The following is a 21,239-nucleotide window of genomic DNA, read 5'->3' as shown; positions in this document are numbered from 1 at the left end:
TTTTCCCCCCTAAAAAACAAGGTCCAGTATTTTTTGCCTGTTTGGCAGTTTAGATTACTTCTAAGGTGAACAGCTCATTTCAGTACAAATGACGGAGTCAAGAAGCCAGCTTTGTACTGGAAACATTTTTTTAACAACTTTTTAAGAGAAGCTTTCCATGCTATTGAACATTTTTGATGGGAGCAGCAGGGAACCTAAACTTCCTCCTCATTTCATGACTTCCAGGATTATCAATTCCTAGATGAGACCATGTTCACCATTCAGTGAGCACTTATTACTAGTGTCTGTGGTACATAGATTAGCTGTGAGAAAGGCGGGGACACGGTAGGAGGGATGGGAAGAGTAGGGGACAAGTGAGAAAAACAAAAGTAGTAACAGACACCGAGGGCAGAGTTACAAAACTACTTTGTAGCATTATCACCTAAAATAAGAGGGCCTCCATGAACACTCTAACCAGGCATCTGTGTTTGCCAGTGCTCTTTTATGAATATGCAGCTGCACACCTTAAGCTTAATCCTCAGACCAACAAAACAGAAAAAGGATTTCTCCACAAGCGGCATGTACTGCAGATCACAGACCGAAAAGCTGACATGAACAGCAGTGTGTATCTAGTACTTACAAGCTTTTATTCTAAGAAAACTATTTTCAAGTTGGCAGAGTATTATTGGCAAAAGATAAGGTTGTCAAATAATCAGTCACATTACTAAAAACGGTGTGGTTAAAATACAGACACAACATTAGATTCACGTGTTCATGAAAATCAAAATGTACCGAATCATTAAATCATCAGGTTTGCTAGGCTCTAGAAAAATAAAACATTTAAATAAGCAGGGCTCAATAACGTGTAACAGCAAGCTTTTTTATGGATGTTCTACCCATACTTACAGGTTGAGCAGACTAATAGTGCTCTCGTCACAAGCTCACAGAGTAACTGCCACTCCTGCTTCACTTTGGAGGTGACAGCTGGAATGAGGATCTCCGCAGGGACGTAGAACTGAATCGAATAGGTCACAAAAATCCCAAAGGAGTACAGAATTTTTACAGACTGATACAACCTGTTCAAAACATTTACATATGTTCATGTCAGTTGCAAACTCTGTATTAAATAACCTAGCTTGCTAATTATTTTTTTTTTTTTATTTTAAAGAATTTTTATCATCTGACATTTGAGAATTCATTAATGGCTAAGCAAGCAAGCAAACCCTCACATTTTTCATTAGATCCAGATTCCTTACCTCCTATGTAAATTCAGAGTATTTAACAAGTTTTAAGGTCTATTAAAACACAAACTGTTCAGTGCTTTTTTTCCTCCTTCAGATCAAGGTTTACAAAAATCCCCACCGTTGTTAGATCACTAACTAAGAAGACTGATAAAGTGACTATAATTTTTTTCCCTAAGACTATTTTTGGTTAACAATGGTGGCTTTTTTCTAAACTTGTACATCAAAAAACACACAGTAAATATAACAACTCCCTCCAAACAGAAGTAAGATGTAGACAGATTATTTGGTTTTTCAGAGCAAGAGGTTCAAATTTTGTTTCTGACATGTGCAATGCCAGCATTTTTCTACTTACTCTGAGAACTCCCCGCACATTAGACAACACAACTAAATCACCACTAGGTCAGCCTCCACAAAACTAAAGATCAGTTCAAATCCCACAAAGCTGTATTTAGAGCTTCCAAGACCTCAGACCTAAGATTGTTCAGTGACTCTGTCCCAGCTCCACAGTGGGGGAAAATAAAGAGAATCCAATGCTACCACATACTCTCCAGCATCCCAGTCTCTCCATAAACTGCAGTTCAGTGCATACAGGCTTGCTTTGAGCCAGAATGTGATTTAGAGAGTCCTTAAGTAGTAGGATCATAGAATCATTTTGGTTGGAAAAGATCTTTAAGATCATTGAGAACAACCATAAAGCAAACACAAAGGAGTACCAAGTTTTACAGCTCCAAATTCCGCCAACCTTATGCCAGTGATGGACTGGCATTGCTAAAAAAAAGAAATTGGGAAAAGAAGGCATGCTCATGTAGAAGTGAGTTCATTTTGATGCAGGAATGTCTTTCATACTACACAGGAATAGAGTTGCTGCTGTAACTAGACAAACATTTTAGGGATCAAGATAATGTGGAGCTTTTTTAAGAGACTGTGTATGTTGTTGAAAAGCTACTTTAGAATGTTTTTAAATTCTCTGCCAGACAAAGACAAGTTTTTGTCTTGCACCACTCCAAGAATTCAGTTACATAAAAGCAAAATAATCTCTGCACAGATTGGTAAAAGGCACAAACTACATTTTATGAAGAGGGAAGAATTTCTATTCTCATTAATCTCTTTCTATTCTAGTGTTATTCCACCCTGCATGTCACCAAAGTATAAATAAAAATGTTCAGAAAATGCAACACAGTGGACAGTTTCTTTGTAACAATATAAAATCTCAGCTACATTTAACTTCTTTCTGCCTAAACTAGTTCAAAATACTCTTTACAGTTCCAAAAATATTAACTGACTTTGGATCAGGCTTAGGTATAAAATAAGGGAAGATTTTTTTTTTTAGAAGAAAAAAAATGCCTGAATGGGTTGGCAGCTTAACTTCACTATAACTTTGCATGGACTTATGCATCTTGCTTCCTTACATATATTGGAAAATAACCATATATTGGCAGCATCTTGCCAAATTTTAACTAACGAATACCTTTTTTTTTTTCAAGATAGCTAAGGTTTTTTAGATATCATGGTCATACTTTCAATTCACTTAACACACTGAAATCTGTTGCTATATGGCTGTAGGATTATCATTTTTTCTTTCATAATCTGTTTGAAGGTTTTCATAATTCTCTGTCTTTTTCTAAACAAAATGTCTGCAGATCTACTTCAAGAAAAGGTCTTACAAAAATTATTTTGAAAACCTTTGTTAAGTTCTCAAAAAGCCAGAGTAAATCTTGCAACAAATGTGAAGTGTGGACACTTTTACCACCTTTATTTCGGGTGAATAAACAAGAAACACAGTATTATCCATGCTATCACCGTTAAGTTTAGATACATTCTTAAACCATGCTGCATAAACTACAAGCATTTGTCCTAGTTCTGCTTACAGCTGACAGAAGTTATGAATCTCTTGGTATTATTTTATTTCTAAGAGTGCAACTAAGAACATGATGAAAGCTTTTGCATAAAGTTTTGGTTCATTTGCCATGGGGTGTCGCATGTTCACAAATGAGAGAGGAAATATTTCTCATAACTTTTGATAACAGAAGATGATGTTGAGCAGACCAAAGCACTGAATACTTCTTTTGTTTCAGTCCTCAAGAAAAGGTTCAAATGCAACCAGAAAGCAAAGGCAACTTGTAACAGTAAGAAAAGAAAAACCAGTGGCAAGAGTAGGGAAAAAACAAATTTGACCCTTGTCTCCATATCTCTCAGAGCCTGGTGGCGGTCACTCAAAGTTACCCTTTCGGTATCATAGCCCATATCTGTATTAGTAAATAAAATCAGGCCAGGAATGCTTTTGCCCCCTTGTCCTAAGGCCAAATGGCATGGCATGGCAAAATCTGTATCTATACAGCTCAGCTCCTTCCCAAGCAGTAATGGTTTTGGTACACTGGAGTGGTTTGGAGCAGAGGAATACAGCTGGGGAACATGAATATTCCATTTTCATGTGCTTCGCATCTCACATCAGCAAGACCAAGTTTTCCATTTTTGATGATACCAAAAGACTGCTAACAAAAAAAAAAAAAAAAAAAATCTTCTTTATAACCTAAACAAATATACAGAATAAATTTAAAGTGTACATATGCAGAAAAAAGAAAAATGTGCTTTGATTAACAGGTCCAAAATTATCTGTACCAAACATCTGGCTCTCACTGTACACTGTAGAGCTCAATAAAGCCCCAAAGGCAAACTCAAAGTGACAGAAAAACTATTACATCATTTTACATGGGGACATAATCATCGAATGGTTTGGGTCAGAAAGGACCTTAAAGATCATCCAGTTCCAACCCCCCTGCCATGGGCAGGGACATCTTCCTCTAGACCAGGTTGCTCAAAGCCTCATCCAGGGAGGGGGAATCCACAACTTCTCTGGGCAACCTGTCACATTTTCATTTGTTCTGCATCACTGTCCAGATTCCATAAGCTTAGATGGATTTTAGCTGGTTAACAAAATGAAAATCTGACCAGCCACCTTCAATGAGCCTTTAATTGTCAGGCTTCAGATCATCCCAAAACTTTACAAAATTTTAAATCTTGAACTTAAGTCTTTTTTTAATTTTAAAAAGTGTTTCAAAAACAGGATTCAAAGCTTTAATTACACAGTAGTTCAAAGTATCTCCATTACACTATTTTTATAGCTCTACAGTGATTCAAATTTTTCAAATTAGGAAATAATTTTTTATATTAAAGTGATTTTACTAGTACTTTGCTATTATATTCCAATTGGATAAAGATGGCTCCTTAAGCTACCTTTTAAAAATCTTCAAAATCATTCATATGTGCTAGAAGACTACAAAAGTCTGCCTCTCTTCAATCTCCATTTTATATTTTGTTGTACCTCCTTACAAAAGGAAAAATTGAGAACTAGTGTAACACAACTTGTATATCAATACAGCTAGGGGCAATAAAGCATTAGTTAATGCAAAGCCTCCACTTGAACTAGTACCGTGTAACCTCTTGTTGAACTTGGAACATGCTGTGATATTTTGTATGGTAGTTAATCTTTGGGATTCATAGTAAACGAGTTGTTGCACAAAGACTATCATATATATTTTAATGATGAACAGTGGAAAGAACCTTTGGCCTAAAGAAGATGAGATCCCAATCAAGAACAAAGAAGAATTATTTTTACAATGAGGGTGGTGAGACACCGGAACAGGTTGCCAACAGGAGTTGTAGATGCCCCCTTATTGCAAGTGTTCAAGAAGAGGTTGGACAGGGCTTTGAGCAACATGATGTAGTGCAAGATGTCCCTGCCCATGGCAAGGAGGCTGGACTAGATGACCTTTAAAGTTCCCTTCCAATTCAAAACAGTCTATGATTCTATAAGATGCCATAGAATGGGAGTAGACACATAAGCCAAGTCTCACTGCTTAGTTACATTCCAGGCTCTTTCGCATGATCACTTGCTTATAAAAACTTACCACTCCTTGCATTTCTCTCGTTCAATCCAGCCAATTACTGTTTTTTTAAGTGAGGACCAAATAACAAAGTTTTGTCATATGGTTCACTGGAAATTTGTTTTGCTAGCACCGGTAATTGCACACACTTGCTCATCAGTACTGAATCAGGTAGACCCACAGTACTGCACAGTGATAGCATTGCACATCACAACCCATGGGCAGGCATACCACTGAGCTGCTTCTCTTCCTAATTTTGTTTGGTGCTCTGGGGTATTATCCAGAGTAAGACGGAAACAGACGACTTTGTTATTGCTACATATGTGCCCTGAGCAGCTCTGACGTTATTAAACTTACAGTGCCAATTCTCCACCTTATAGAGCATCAGTTTCCATTTTTCTTATTATCTCTTTGTTTTAGGTCTGTAAAGTCATTAGGATAAATATCATCTTATATCACACCTGCACTGTAGCCAAGAGCTATTTGAAAACTCTTTTCAAAGAGTAAAAAAGGAGTCAGCATTCAGTTCAGCAATTAAGCAAAGCAGTTTTTGTTTCACATAATTTGAGATTTCACTACTTCAATATGCTGCCACAAAAGACATCAAACAAGTAGATGCAAGTGTATAACATGTAAGATATTACATGATCAGAATGAAATTAAAATACTTTTCAGCTTCTACACTTGTGCACTGCTAATATACCTAATCTTAGGCCCATCAGGTACCCAGGTATGAAAAAAAAAAAAAAATAAGACTTATATTTAAATTAATAATTACAGTATCTATCCATCCATAGATAGACAAAGAACTAACAAGCTGAAATAGTCTTCAGCGCTTCTTCAGCGCTCCACATGTGGAGCTCTTGTAGCATTAAAAAAAAATGCTAAATAAAAAATTGATGTCTTCTTTTCCAGTTGTTTACCTGCTAAAATCAGTGACTGCACTAAAAAGGCCAGTATGTTACCAGGATACCCAAGGTAAAACTAGCTGATTTCAGAACTGCAATATAGCTGGTTGCAAACTGCATATTTCCTCCTTCAATACACCTGGAACTAGCTCCTGCCAGAGATGGAATACCTTCCTATGAAGATCATTGATCTGCTTGCATATGCAATTTGTTTTAATAGGCAAGAAATTGCTGGCTTGGACCATAGTTCAACTGTAGAAGGTACAGAGACAGTATAGACAGTGTACTTCTAGCAGAGTTTAAGCACCTATCAGTTATAAGCATTTCCTTTGCAATGTTTTTGCCTTCTAGATTACTAGTTTTAAGTCACATATGCACTTACCATATATCTTGTGGTAGGTTTAAAGTTATGCTGCCTTTGATTTCATCCCCAAAGCGCAGATAGCCTAGAGTGGCTAGTGAGATATACAAGGTCATGACTATTCCCATGCCAATGTTCAGTGCCAGTGGGAAACGCGTGGTGTCTTTCATTCTGTTTTCCAATGGCAGTACCTGGAAATAGAATGAGAATCAATTACTTTTTATGTTCCCACAGTAAAATTACTTTTCTCCCCACCTTTCAAAGCCAATTTCAAAAATTTCAGTGATTTTACTAATAAATAAATTTACTCTACAACAATGTTTTAGAGCCTGGAAGATCACAATGTTTTACACACCCAATAGAAATGTTCAGTTACCGAAAAGTACCTATCTTGGTTGTAAAACAGCATCAGTGTGGAAATATAAAGCAATATTTATAGGTTAGAAAAACTGACAAGAGAAACCTATGGTGTTTGTATGAAAATACATAGGCAATATAAGTAACATTATTTTTTCTGGTAACAGAATTGTTCTGAATCCAAGGGTAATTCTCTTATTTTTATTAGGCATTTCTGCACTGTCAGTCTCCTGTGCTCAGCAGTCAGCCTCAGCTCTCCCCAGCAGGGAAGCTTGAGTCCATGACTACCAGAATACAGACTCATGCTCTTTTTCATTTTTCATTTCTGAGATAGGGCCAGGCACACTAAGCACCACTTTTCCTAAACGCAGTGTGGGTGCTTTGAGCCTGAAATATAGCCAAGCAACCTTGCTGGACTTGCCATCACTTCAAAGTGAAGATACAGGCATTACAACCATTACTGCATGCAGTTTGCTGGAGAGATCGACTTTTACATCTGCTATATAGAAGACAGAAAAATACACTTAGTAAGTTCCAACTTAAATCTTTAGCCACCAAGACAAAATTTCCAAGGCAGGAAAACCAAGTAACAAGCTCACGTGCTGCTCTTCCCACCTTGAATTTCGTCAGCATAACAGATCCTTTTACATCTTCATTAAAACACAAACTGGAGGTACATGGATGCTCCTAGACAAGCATACTTCCCCTCTCTTTCAGGAGAGCTGTACATTCCTCTCCAATAGTCAATATGCGATATAGTTCAAGATTAAGACACCTAATGTTGTATGTCTACATATAAGTGAAACGTCTTAAGTTTCTGTAATGAAGACAGGCAATGAAAATCTAGTCGATATATCTCAGTCAGTGGAACAAAGACCACAATTCATCTTATCTTTCAGTAGACATCCAGGTTATATTTGACTATCAGTAAGGCACTGTAATTAAACAAGCTCGTCATCTCTGGTTAACACTTATGTCAAATCTGATACAAACAAAACAGAGTTGCTCTGTAAAAGCTGCTGTCAGTCATACAAAACTGATTCTTAAATGACTGAATATTTACTGTTTTCAATTTAACCGAATTTATGAAAAAATCAGATTTCATCCACTAATTAGCAAACAAACAAGCATATTTGAATTGCTGCCATATTACTTTCTATAGGGCAATCACTCCCTTTCCCTGGTCATCCACTGGTAGTCACTTCCTGACTCATCATTTAGTATGACCACTGTCAAACCATCCCACACTGTTGCATTTCTCCTACATTTGAAAGCCTGAAGAAGTAATTTTATACTTGCGAACAAAGAGATCTCAAAAAAGGTGCACATTTGGAGGCATTTCAAAATTTTAATTCATCTTCAATTAAAATACATTCTACATCTTAACTGAGAATCTCCTTTATATAATTCAGAGATGCCACTGCTGACGTTTTTCCTCCAGAAAGCAACCTGAGCTTGCATGGTAACTTAATCTGGTGGAGAAAGCAAAATTTTCAAAACTTAAATCAATTTTTAAATGAGAGTGTTGAGCAGCAGGAAAATTACAAAAGGAGACATATGGTTAGAAGTATTACTTTACTGCCACACAGACAAAATATGTTCGTTCCTCTCAACGAATTAAGCTTCTGTGTCCATACAGTACCTATCAACTCATCTTTATATTCCACATGAAAAACCACCAGGTAGGCCAGACGGCACTTCAGATTCTTTTGTCCTCAGCTGCAATGAGATTGTTTTAACAAAAGTTCTTATTAGTAGCTTTGAAGGATGAAAATTATAGGCAATTTTTCCCTTCATCTAAGTTTTCCCATTATTGACTTCCTACAAACACAGCATTTGGGCCTGGACCAATAATAAAAATGCTCATTCAGCACGTATCTGTTAATTCTCTGGTGATTATAAACGGAATATATTTTCTGCATAAATTCTGCCGTGTCCTACAGCTTCTGGGAATCTTAACAAGCATAAATTGTTACAGTAAGATCTTATTCCAAGCTACATTATCTCTGCAGAGATTTAATGGCAATTACTTGCTCAGCTTACAGATATTTGGAGTCTCTTAGTAAATTCACTAGCCCAGAGATTTTATTTCCAGATTCTCCAGCATTCACAGAATCTCGGAATCACAGAATTGTAGGAGTTGGAAGTGACCTCTGGAGATCATCTAGTCCAACTTCCCTGACAAAGCAGGTTCCCTACAACAGGTTGCACAGGAAAGCGAACAGGTGGGTTTTGAACATCTCCAGAGATGGAGACTCCACAACCTCTCTGGGCAGCCTGTCCCAGGGCTCTGGCACCCTCACAATAAAAAAGTTTTACCTTAGGTCTGTCTGGAACTTTCAGTGTTCCAGTTTTTGCCCACTGCCCCTTGTCCTCTGTCACTGGGTACTACTGAAGAGAGTCCGGCCCCATCCATTTGGCCCCTGCACTTCAGGTATTTATGGAGCACGAGAGGCTGAGAGCTGAGTTAACTCATCCTGAAGAGAAGACTCAGGCAGGGAATCTTCTTGAAGCCTTCAGTTAACCAAAGGAAGAGAGAGGGCCTGCAGAGAAGACTGAGCAAATTTCTAAGCAGAGAACCATCAAAGAATGAGAAGCAATGGTCACTAGTCACAACAGGAAGACTTTTCAGGTGGACATAAGGAAAAATAATTTTATAAAGAGAACAGTTAATTCCTGGGACAAGCGACCAAGAGAGACTGTAGAGCCTGCATTCTTAAAATACTTTCATAGCTCAGCTGGATACAGTCCCAAGGAAATTAATCCAACTGAAAGCAGACCTTCTTTTCAACAGCAGTTTGCACTTGACCACCTCCAGAGGTCTTTTCCAACTTAATTTTTCTGTGGTTCTATGGACGAATATTGTTACCTTCAGCAAGATGCTATTCATAGGCCATACGTGAAAAAATTGAAAAAGTTATTATTATGAAAAATTCAATCTAAACATCAATATGAAATCAAGAGAATAAAGAGCAACTACCATTTACAGTTCCTCACAAGCAGCCTACACCTATTGTTCTGTTCTTAACAGTTGTTTGTATTTTAGTTTTCAGATTTTAACAAGCTTCTTTTTACAGGAAGACAAGATTATCATACAATTGCCTATCTGAAACTTAGTTCAAAAAGGAAAACAAAGGACCAGTGACACATATTATGTTCAACATGCTTGAGTTCAGAGGAAGCATTCAAATATAATTTTATTTTAAATTTCTACCTGTACTACAATTTTTTTTCTTTTTCATTTTAACCCAGTCAGTCTGAAGACCCATGTTTCTCCAAGAAAACAGACATATTTAAAAAAAATAAAAACCAATTTAAAAATATTATAGGACAAATCTGTATTATTTATTCTGTTAAGTATACCAGCTCTTGCTTTTTAACTATCCATTAAATCCCGTTTACTCATTAAACTTAATTATGTTACTTCATGCACACTAATGAGTAGGTCAAAATAAAACATACTACATCTAAATGCATGTTCCTGCATTATTAACCTCACTTTAATATCATAACTTTCATTTATAGTGAACTTAAGGAAAAGATATGCAAAAAAAAAAAAAAAGGATAATAATATTGTTAGCCAAAGACATATTAACATGCTTAGATCTTGAAATTGTATCTAAAAATGCTAATTTCTCCCTGCTTATCCTTGGGTTAGTATCAGGATAGATCTGCCTCCAGCCTGAACAGATGAGGATGCCAATGCAGCCTTTCCTGCATCCCTCAGTCCAGGCGAAAGTGTCCCTTCCCAGGTTCAGGCACTCTCTCTGATCAGCAGTAGGTGTTTTGAACCAGTTGTCACTGCAGGAGATGTTTGCCTTGTCAGAACTGATCTCCAAGGAAATCATACAAAGAACTTGAGCTAGGTTTTACACAGTATCCAGTATCACCTATTCCAGACAAGCTGAAAAGTTCTATACCTCACATGATCAACATGAAGCCAAGTAACAACCAATTACACATACATGACACAAACTCGCTGCTCCCTACACTGTTAAATTCCATCAGGATGCAAAAGATCTGTGAAGTGTTCATACGGAGACAGAGGCTGACAGGAGGTATGACATGAGCCAATGTTTGTTCTGACACTGTGTCACTGTTGGGTAGCTGCTGGAGAGATTTTCACTGTAAATTTCTTTTTAGTCCCCATATAGTCCCTGTTGCAACAACTTCAGAAAATCTAAAATTAACTGAATACAAAAGAGATTAAGGTTCTTTTCATAAATACCTTTTAGTTTTGGTTTTATTGCTTCCTTTGTGGAATACTGAAGCTGAACACGCTTTCTTGTTCTTTTTTCTGGAGCTAGAAATTAATTTTCCCTCTTCAATTCTTTTAAATTATTTTCTTAAAAAGCTATCAGCCTACCTAGATGATTTAATAACTTTGAAAGAAAAGAACCACACCTCCGATTCTCTCTCTCTGTCCAATACTTGCATCATAACATCTTCTCTCAAAAGAGATGTTGGGTCAATTCAGTATCCCACACTAAGGCTTCAATGTTGCTCTACATTTCTTCAAACAACCATTTCCACTATAATGGGTAGTATCATTAATCTAGTCCAATACCTCCTACACTCTTCAGACCTGTAACCTATCACCACATATACCACCACTGCACAACCTAGTGAAAGGAAATACTATGGTCATGGAAAACTTTTGGGAATAGTCCTCTCCCAAGCAAGGTCACAATGGAGAGAATTTTGGAGGAGAGAGAACTGTGAGATCCACGCAGTGAGTTAAGTTTCAGAGTTTCGAAGATTTTTTTAATTTTTTTTTTTAATGGGTCTTTTCCCTGCTTTTGATTTCCAAGCTCTGCTTCCTTCATGCTCCTTCTCCCTCAGCTCACACTAGTCCCCTGTCATAGCCCTAAACTCCTATGAAATCAGATATTTTGGACAAAACTGATCGTTTTTATAACTTCTCATTTTCCATCATTTTTCTCCATCCTCAACTGAATAAATTCTCCATCTTTTTCTCTGCCCCCTGCTTCACAGAGATCCTCCTATTGTTTTTGAGACACTGACACATCACTATTATCTTCCTTGAAACTTAATACTTGATCCTTTTAATAAGTATCAACTTTTGGTTTCTTAATTTACAAAATAAGCATAATTCATCTTCCTTTCATCCATCAAATAAACTCAAAAGTACTCATGACTTACTGACAGAAGCATAATCAAATCTTTGAAATAACCTGGCTAATCTACTATCATACATTATGCAAAGTAGTTTCCCTTTCATTTCAAGCTGCATGAAGTAGGTATAAACATCCTCCAGTAATACCACTATCTCTTCATTCCTTGCCTTGAATATTCTGCTACACTCAGTCTTTCTACAGCTAAGCTGCAGGAAACTGTCTAATTCTAATCAGAAATCTTTACTGTACATTTTTTATCATAGAACCACAGAATGTTGTGAGTTGGAAGGGACCCACAAGGATCATAGAGTCCAACTCATGTCCTAGCATAGGACAATCCCAAGATTCAGACCATGTGTCTGAGGGTGTTGTCCAAATGCTTCTTGAACATTGTCAGGCTTGGTGCCATGACCACCTCCATGGGGAGCCTGTTCCAGTGCTCCACCACCCTCTGGGTGAAGAAACTTTTCCTAATGTCCAACCTAAACCTCCCCTGGCATACGACTGAACAAAAAAAAAAAAACCCACACAAGATAATTCAGTCTGTAGATAACCAGATAAACTGTGACTTAATTGCCATGGTCACTAAAAACTAATCCTGTAATGGATAACTTAATAGCAGACACGCTTGATGTTTAAATACATATGGTCATCTTCCCCTTTTTCAGGAAATAACACTAAAATGTCAGGAATGAAGCAATCCTCCACCCCTTACACTTTTAAAATAAGTATTTCAAGTAGAAAAGACAGCTATGCAGATGTTTAGATTAGTTCAAGGCACAGACAAGTCAAGAATTTTTGAAAATTAAAATCAATATATCTATCAACATTTACTGAGGGGTGGGGGGGGACACGAACCCATCTATAATCACATCCTACCACAACAAAATAAAGCTCTGTTGATTCAAAGCAAAAAAGCTGAGGAAGCTGACATCAAAAGTATTCAAGTTATATAAACACGAATTCTACTCTCTGACCCTCAAAGACAGAAGACTGAATCCTCAGGAAACCAATGCAGCCCAGGTCTGACCCATTCATTCTTGTCTGCAGAAGGTATCAGTGAATCCATTTGTTCACTGCAAGGTGGATCTACAACCCTACAGCGTGCAGGGGACTGTCTGTGGAAAAAGTATGGTTTCTCCAAGTAAAATAATGATCATAACGTGTCTATTACATTGCTATGTTTTGCTTGCCTGTCTTTGTCCATCTCCTCTTTCACTGTAAAGAAAAAGTCTTATGCAATATTTTGAGCAACAAACTTTTACTCCACCACTTTCAGATATATTTTTTAAAGCTCGGTCTCTTGAGGAAGATACAGAACGCCACTACTTTGCAAAAAGTGCAATAAACAATCTAATTTTCCTTAACAGATTCCTCATAACTGGAAATAAAAGGAAAGGTACAAGCCAAATGGTGACTGTACATCAGTTTTTATAGTAAAAGGTTTATACAAAATAAATAATCCAGAAACCCAAGTTCTCATTACAGAACACTTCCTTCTGAAATCTACCAAGCAATTCTGATCACTTTAAAACCCGCTCTTCTCAGATTCCAGCAAAGCAGCTTCCTACCTGTTTCACCAGGAAAAAGAATTACTCATATCCACAAAAAAATGAATCTATTGCAGAATTCTGATGGCCTTGATTTAACAATGCTGGAAGGAATTATATAAATCCTACTTAGCCTGTCATCTGAACATGCTGTTTTCTCCAGAGGTTCTTTTTTCCTTTTTACTTTTTTTATGCTTAAGAGCTTATTTATCACTCCATTACAACATTTATTTCATCTTTAGCTTGCTATGAAATTTAACAGAAGCTATGCAAGTTTGTGTATGATCATGCCTTATCTGACCTTATTCGTGAATGAAATCTAAATTACTTCCCTACAATGCAAACTGAAAACTAAAAAGCAGCATCACAGTTCTGTCACTAATATTTTTAAATATTAGTCATGTGAAAATCATTGAAGCTTTATATGCTTTGCTGTCCTTTACATTAATATGCAATTTTATCCAGCAAAACATATATGCCAAAAGAAATTTATGTTCCTAATTAATCTGACAGTTCATCTGCACTCTTTACTTTTACTTCTCCCTCTGCCCTGCTGCATTTGGAACTGTGGCCTACAGACAATACAGCAGAATATTCGAACACGTCCTCTCTAACTTATGCTACTCTCAGAATTTCTACAAGATAAATGATAAAAGAAAATACGAGTTAGAAACACAACAAATGTTACTGGAGGGTATATCTCACTGCAATAACACATGAAGGTATAGTACATTACCAAGTATTTCTGAATTCCTTCTGGTTCAGGAGTTAAAAATTAAGTTTCTCAAAGCTGCAATGACACTTAGACCTTTACGCCAGCCAGTGATCCCACATCAAATTTAAATCACCTTAAAATAAGTGATAATGATGACAAAGTTCTCACTTATCCATATCTGCTTCTTCGTAGGCAGGAGTCAAACAGTTTATGAACTTTAATCTGTTTTAGTGCAAATGGTTTTAAAAAAAAAAAAAAAAAAAAAAAAAAGTCCCTTTTGACTTTTATCCAAAATGCTCTTCACTCCTATGTTGCTTTAGCTTCCAAAGTGACATGGGACAAAGTATACATATATTGCAAGGTCCTGCATAGTGCTGAGCAAAATCCACGACTGCAGAAGTGAAACAATAAAGTATGTTTTTCATCAAGGATTAGTAAGTATTACAGGAAATAAATAGGATTAAGGATCCTATAAAATTTTACAAATCTAAATACAGAAATTTCTCTATCCTGGGATAAGGAATATGGAAAACGATCACACACACTCCCAGAGACAGTTAAAAACGACAGGACCCCAACATAGAAAGCCTAGCAATAAAAGGGGTTTTGCAATTCACATCTTACACTAAAATGACCATCGTTGAAAGAAATAACCATCCTATTCTGAAAAAAATCAGTCCATCCAATATAGAAGGGAGGAAAGACATCGACAATTGTATTTGCTCTTCTCAGAAGAACAGTTTCATACAGTTCCATTTGACACGAGATCACAGCACCTTGACAGCTAAACTACGCATCACTTTTTCTGTGAAGCACTCAAACAGCTTGAGTATAAGACAAGTTGAAGAATAGAGAACACTCCACTTCCTACTATAATCTTCTTTTTTCAAATGCCTTTGCCATTACAATATTTTTCCTTTCCACCTCTCTCATTTCCTTTAGGATTTTTTTTCCTGCAGCTCTTCACAGACTGGTATGATTTTTAAGCCACAATATTTATTAGGGAGCCCCTACTGATGCTTGCAGAGCGTTCAACAGCAGATGACGATGGGTCTTCCAAACTTGGGAGAATATGTAATTATATTTTTTGTTGTTGTTGTTTAGGAACACTATTCTTCAGTGCAGATTCAAGAAGATTACTGAGTTTAAAAGTCCTTTGACAAAATCAGAGGTCTATTCATATCTAGTATTTTGAGCCATCCTTTTTTTTTTTTAAACTGTTCTCTCCATCATGGCTTGGTAAAGTAAATGTAAATTATCCAATGACTTGCAGTAGATTTAATTTCCAAAATCAATGTGTTGGAACAATATTTAAGAGGTAAACTAGAATTTCAGTCTTATTGTTATATATTTTATTGGGTTTGCATGGCCAGGTTTTGGTAGTGGGGAAGGCTATAAGGGTGGCTTCTCTGAGAAGCTGACAGAAGCTTCACCAATGTGCAACAGAGACAATGTCAGTCAGCTCCAAGACGAACCTGCCACTAGCGAAGGCCCTGTCTATCAGTGATGGTGGCAGCACTTCTGGGATAACATATTTAAGAAGGGAAAAAAGTTGTTGTGGAAAGAGCAACTGCAGCTGAAGAGAGGAGGTGCTCCAGATGCTGGAGCAGAGATTCCCCTGAAGCCCATGGAGAAGATCATGGTGAGGCAGGCTGTCCCCCTGCAGTCCATGAAGGTCCATGGTGGAGCAGATGTCCACCTGCAGCCCGTGGAAGATCCCACACTGGAACAGGTGGATGCCCAAAGGCAGCTGTGACCCCATGGGAAGGCCGTGCTGGAACAGGCTCCTGGCAGGACTTGTGACCCCGTGGGGGACCCACGCTGGAGCAGGCTGTTCCTGAAGGACCGCACTCTGTGAAAGGACCCACTCTGAAGCAGTTCATGAAGAACTGTAGCCCATGGGAAGGATTCACACTGGAGAAGTTTGTGGATGATTGCCCCCTGTGGGAGGGAACCACACGCTGGAGCAGGGGAAGAGTGCGAGGAGTCCTTCCCTGAGGAGGAAGGAGTGGCAGAAACGTGTGACGAACTGACTGCAACTCCCATTTCCCACCCTCCTGTGCTGCTGGGGGCGAGTAGGTAGAGAAATCATAGAATCATAGAATGGTTTGGATTGGAAGGGTCCTTAAAGATCATCTAGTTCCAATCCCCCTGCCATCAGCAGGGACACCTTCCACTAGATCAGGTTGCTCAAAGCCTCATCCAGCCTGGCCTTAAACACTTCCAGGGAGGAGGCATCTACAACTTCCTTGGGCAACCTGTTCCAGTGTCTCACCACCCTCACAGTGAAAATGAGGAGTGAAGTTCAGTCCAGGAAGAAGGGAGGGGGTTGAGCTTAGGAGTTTTAATTTCTATCTCTTATTATCATACTCTGATTTGATTGGTAACAAATTAAATTCATTTTCCCCAAGTTGAGTCTGGTTTTGCCCACGACAGTAACTGGTGAACGATCTCTCCCTGTCCTTATCTCAACCCATGAGCCTTCCATTATGTTTCCTCTCTCTTGTCCAGCTGAGGAGTAGGAGGGAGAGGGTGGCTCTGGTGGGTTCCTGGTATCCAGAGTCAACCCGGCACGTATACTCACACACACACACATGCATTCACACTGCAACGCAACCTTCATCAGTGAAAAGGCTGCTCAGAGAATGGGGGTAGGGAAAACATGATAGATGGTAAAGTTAAGATGCTGACAATTAAATGACAGATATTAAAGTCTAAAAGTAAGGATGCAAGCATTTATTCTAGTTAGCTGCTCTTTCCAGGAAACGTTACTAACATTTTTGCATCTCCACATCTATATTCAAAAGGTTTGTCATATAAACGATTCTATGAGTCTATGATAATGAAGACTTGTATTTAAATATTACTCAGACAATTCCATACACTGTAGCTAAGTACTCACTCGGAACATACCGGATAGGAGGAGGATATCTTACCCAAGACCACTACAAGTAAGTGCAAAGCAGCAGCATCTTAGAAGGATTACAGGAGGATGGGCCGGGGGGAACAAAAAAATCTGATACCAAAAAAGCAAAATAAACTAGATAAAATATTTCTACCTGAAATTATTTAGCTATGCTGCTTAATTACATGTATAATTAGTATAAGAAGTATGTGCCTCACTCTGGCTCTACTCCACATATACTTGAGAGGCAAATTTTCCCTCTATGACAGGGTCATATCCAAACAGAAGAATTGGCTTTTTTGCCTCACTGAAGCCATGTGTATCAGACCCCAAAACCCCCTTGCCACAAGCTGCCAAAGCATAAAGCCTGGCACACTGTCACTCTTGCTCTTTTCCCATTTCTCCAAAGTCATAGAACCACATAATGGTTAAGAAACATTTCAGGCGAGCAAGCAGTAAACTTAAATGCCTTTATTTGCCATATTTGTGTAAACGTATGTGTATCTTAGCTTTTCAAAGGAAAAAGAAACATTTGAATGTTAAAGCATCGGGTATGGGATGCTGCCTGGAAGATAATTATACTCAGGAGTCTTCTCTTCACGTTAGTAAGATTCACTGTAAATACAGGAAGTATTAAAGTTATAATATGCACAAACAAATGGTTCTCCAGGGTAAAAGGAAGTTTCTCCATACTTGGGAAGTGCAAGATATCAGTAAGGAATATTTAACTTGATAAAGAGGTAACATCAAGTTGTTTGAGATTTTATCAACATTCAGCCGAATATGGCAGATGATGAATTTTTTACAGATTCTTATACAATAGGTTTTTTATCTGCTACATCTAACAACATTCTCTGTTTGTACACATTTGCCCATAACCTTTTTCCTCCTCTCTTACATTAATCATCTTCAGAAGACATCCCAACCAAATGACTTTGCACAGTAGCCACAACACACCTCTTGCTGATACATTTAAAATCCACATTTACCACATAGATTTAGGAGTAGGTCATCTCCACAGCCATCAAATCCAGTCACCTACACTTGTTTGTCCAAATGCAAAAACATCCTCTGAGAACTCCCACCTTTCATATTCTGATGATACAAGCCTTTGCATCATCTCAAAAGAACATCAAGGAAATCGATACATCCCAGTCTAGAGATGCCCCAAGCAGATTTAGATGATGTCATGTTACCTGTTAAATGTCTGTTTATGACAAATCCAGTTTGGTCTTAAAGACAACAGGAGAGTGCCATTGGGTTTCATTAATTTTTTTAAAAGGATAATACGAATCCGTCAAAAAAAATTTTGACAATGAGAGGCTTTTATCTCAAAGCCACAGGCCTAACAAGCTCCACTGCATCACTTTCAAAATCCAAATAACATTTTAAAATTATAATCCACTTAGTTTTCTCTTTTTTAAATCTCCTGGAATTGGTTAGCTGCTGCCTAATGTGATTCCAGAGCCTGTTTTTTGGTATACAAATACCACCCTACCTTCTACTGCAAAGCTGTAATATCCACATTCAAAAGCAGTTTGAATAACATCTCCAAGCAATAGGCTCAAATATCAGCAGCCTTATTTTCCAAACCTGAAATTAATGTTGGAAAGTAACATTTTCTCTTTGCTAGGCTAATCAGTCTGCAGCACTCAAGAGGTGGAAAAAATCATACACGATTGTACAAACCGTACTTAACAGCATATTTACATGTAATAGAGAAGAAAAATTATCTTTCTTGTTTAAATGTTATGAACATTATGAATTTTTTCATCCTTCTTCCCCCTGAAGCTTGTGCTAAAGTATCACTTCCACACTTGGATTTGTTTTTTATACCTCAAACAAGAAAGTCAACCAGACTTTTGCCGCAAAATATTCATGAAGTGTAACTGTTATATAAGCATAACATTAAGCAAACCTGCACATGGCAATGCTACAGACACATCCAAGCCTGAAGGCTTTGGTCTTACACTCTTCTGAAAAGTATGTTCAAGAGGTTTAACTACATTTTGGGCACACTCAGGACCACAGTCTAAAGCTACTTCTGATCCAATAAGAAAAAATTCACATTCATTATAAAAACAGACCTACTCCTGTGTTGGGGTGGGGGGGGAGTGTGTCATTCTTTTGGTAGTGGGGGAAGGGCCAACTTGTGAGAGTGAAAAGCTCCCCTGGCTCCACAGGGAACACACAGTCAGAGACAAGCTAAAGCATGGAGGAAACGAAGCAGCAACAGAGTCTCTAATCCCCAGCAGAGTCCTGTATACCCAAGTATTTCAAATGGTCTCTGTATCCACTTAAGAGGACTGCACTTCTGTTGCTACTACTGTTCCACAAACTGACAGATGCCAATAGTCAATACGATTTTCACAAAGTCACCCTGATGATCTTAAGATCTTAACTTACCAGTGTTGAAATCCCAAACTAACTCTCAACACTATGAATAGTAACCACCAGACTGACAGTACTGATGTCTCAGTTGCTGTTTGCTAACTCCATATTAGAGGATCACTGGGTACCCCTGCTGCCAACTCCTCCTGTTAGCACACAGCAATGATTACCACCTGGCTGCCAAGACATTCACAATTTGCAGCAGGTACCTCATAGTAATCAACAGTGATCCCTTTGAGCAACCTGATCTAGTGGAAGGTGTCCCTGCTGATGGCAGGGGGATTGGAACTAGATGATCTTTAAGGTCCCTTCCAATCCAAACCATTCTATGATTCTATGAACTCAAATAGGGAGCAAACAAATGAATAGCACAAGAAACTGACCGCAGCACTTTCTAATCCTGTTACAAGTATCACTTAGAGTTCAGCACACACTGATCAGCCTTTTGATAGTACCAACCTTATTTGAAAATATCTCAAAATAGTTTTATAACACTGGCTGATGACATCTTTAGCTATTAGTATTACATGAGTACTAGTTTCTAGGCACTGCCTTGGTTTATCTGAGATTGTATATTTCAATTACAAACAGGCTACCCTTCATCCTTTGAGTTATTATAGAAAAAAGTCAGTAAAATTATGGTTGTTAAAGTCTTTTTATCTAGGGATCATCTATGCCCAAAGTAACAATACTCCAAATTACTTCCATACTACTGATTTTCTTATTACACAGGGATAGCTCATCAGTCCTAAACTAATAACAGATTTTAACCAAATCAATGTTTGTACACTCACCATCTAAAAGAGAAATACGCTCTCTCAAGATCAAGAAGAAAATCCTACTAGGAATGTGTTGAATCACTGCACCTCCCTGAATCATGTTCCCCATAGTGAATAGGACTAGACTCCTCTGTTCAGTCTCACTAATTTTAATAGAGTTACTGAAGAACTACTTTAAGTGATAACAAGTGCTAAACTAAATATAAAATATATAAAAAGTGTTTTGGAACAATGGGATGGGAAAAAAAATCAGTGCAAGAATATTTCCCCGGTAGTCTATTATTTGGTTCAAAGAAACCAGACAAACATGTTTCCACCCTGAGCACGGCATTTTGAACTGCCAATTATTTTGTGTCTACATTAGCCACTCCTCTGTTAATAAAAACACAATCAATTAAGTACTTTTGAAAATAAATCCTCCTGACTGCTATGGCTAAGGTGTACTGTTTTATACTGTGCCCTATAGATCATTTATGCCTGTACTCAAATTGTTGATCATTAAATACTCATAGCAGGAAAGACCATTTTTTACATAGAACAATGGTGGTAAAAAAAAAACACACTAAGGACATTTTTCCTTGTTTGTCAGGTTCTGCTTAAGACGACTTAACCAGCCCAAAAACACCTATGAATTTCATTTGCTGTCCCTGTTCATAACATTGAATAATCTGGCATCTCTTAGATGAGAATTAGCATAATGTATGTCTGAAATCAAGGAAGAGTAAAAATGAGGCCTCATAACTGTTAAAGGACAACTTATTGCATAAAATGAATCAACCATAATTAACTTTTCTGATAAAATTAAGACCTTAAGGCTTACATTTATAATGCAATGTATAGCTTCACAGTAATAAGTGTTATTTGCAAGACATTCCAGAATAAAATCTAAAATCAAGTCTCTAACAACAAGACCAAGATTAGGTAAATCCATTTCGAGTGCCAGCAGTCGGAGAGAGCAGACTAAGGAGCCAATCTAGTTGAATGGTGGGGTTTTTTCCTGACCAGAACAATTCAACCACATGGATACA

General features: G+C 37.7%; 1 protein-coding gene across 1 annotated transcript in view; it reads right to left on the bottom strand.

Moving 5' to 3' along the window:
- Positions 1–885: 885 nt before the first annotated feature.
- Positions 886–21,239, bottom strand: part of LOC104521836 (proton-coupled amino acid transporter 4) — a gene marked incomplete at its 3' end in the record, with an annotated part of 38,669 nt that continues 18,315 nt past the window's right edge. Inside the window, exons 8-9 of the mRNA XM_010163955.2 lie at positions 6,398–6,567; positions 886–1,055 (exon numbers count right to left, since the gene is read on the bottom strand). Of these exons, the coding sequence (XP_010162257.1) occupies positions 886–1,055; positions 6,398–6,567 (340 nt within the window). The remainder of the gene's footprint in view (positions 1,056–6,397; positions 6,568–21,239) is intronic.

This window comes from Antrostomus carolinensis, unplaced genomic scaffold (genome assembly GCF_000700745.2).
Source record: "Antrostomus carolinensis isolate BGI_N321 unplaced genomic scaffold, ASM70074v2 scaffold5893, whole genome shotgun sequence".
Classification (NCBI taxonomy): Eukaryota; Metazoa; Chordata; class Aves; order Caprimulgiformes; family Caprimulgidae; genus Antrostomus; species Antrostomus carolinensis.
The sequence above is the reverse complement of the archived record's forward strand: the minus strand, read 5'-3'. Positions and strand labels throughout refer to the sequence as shown.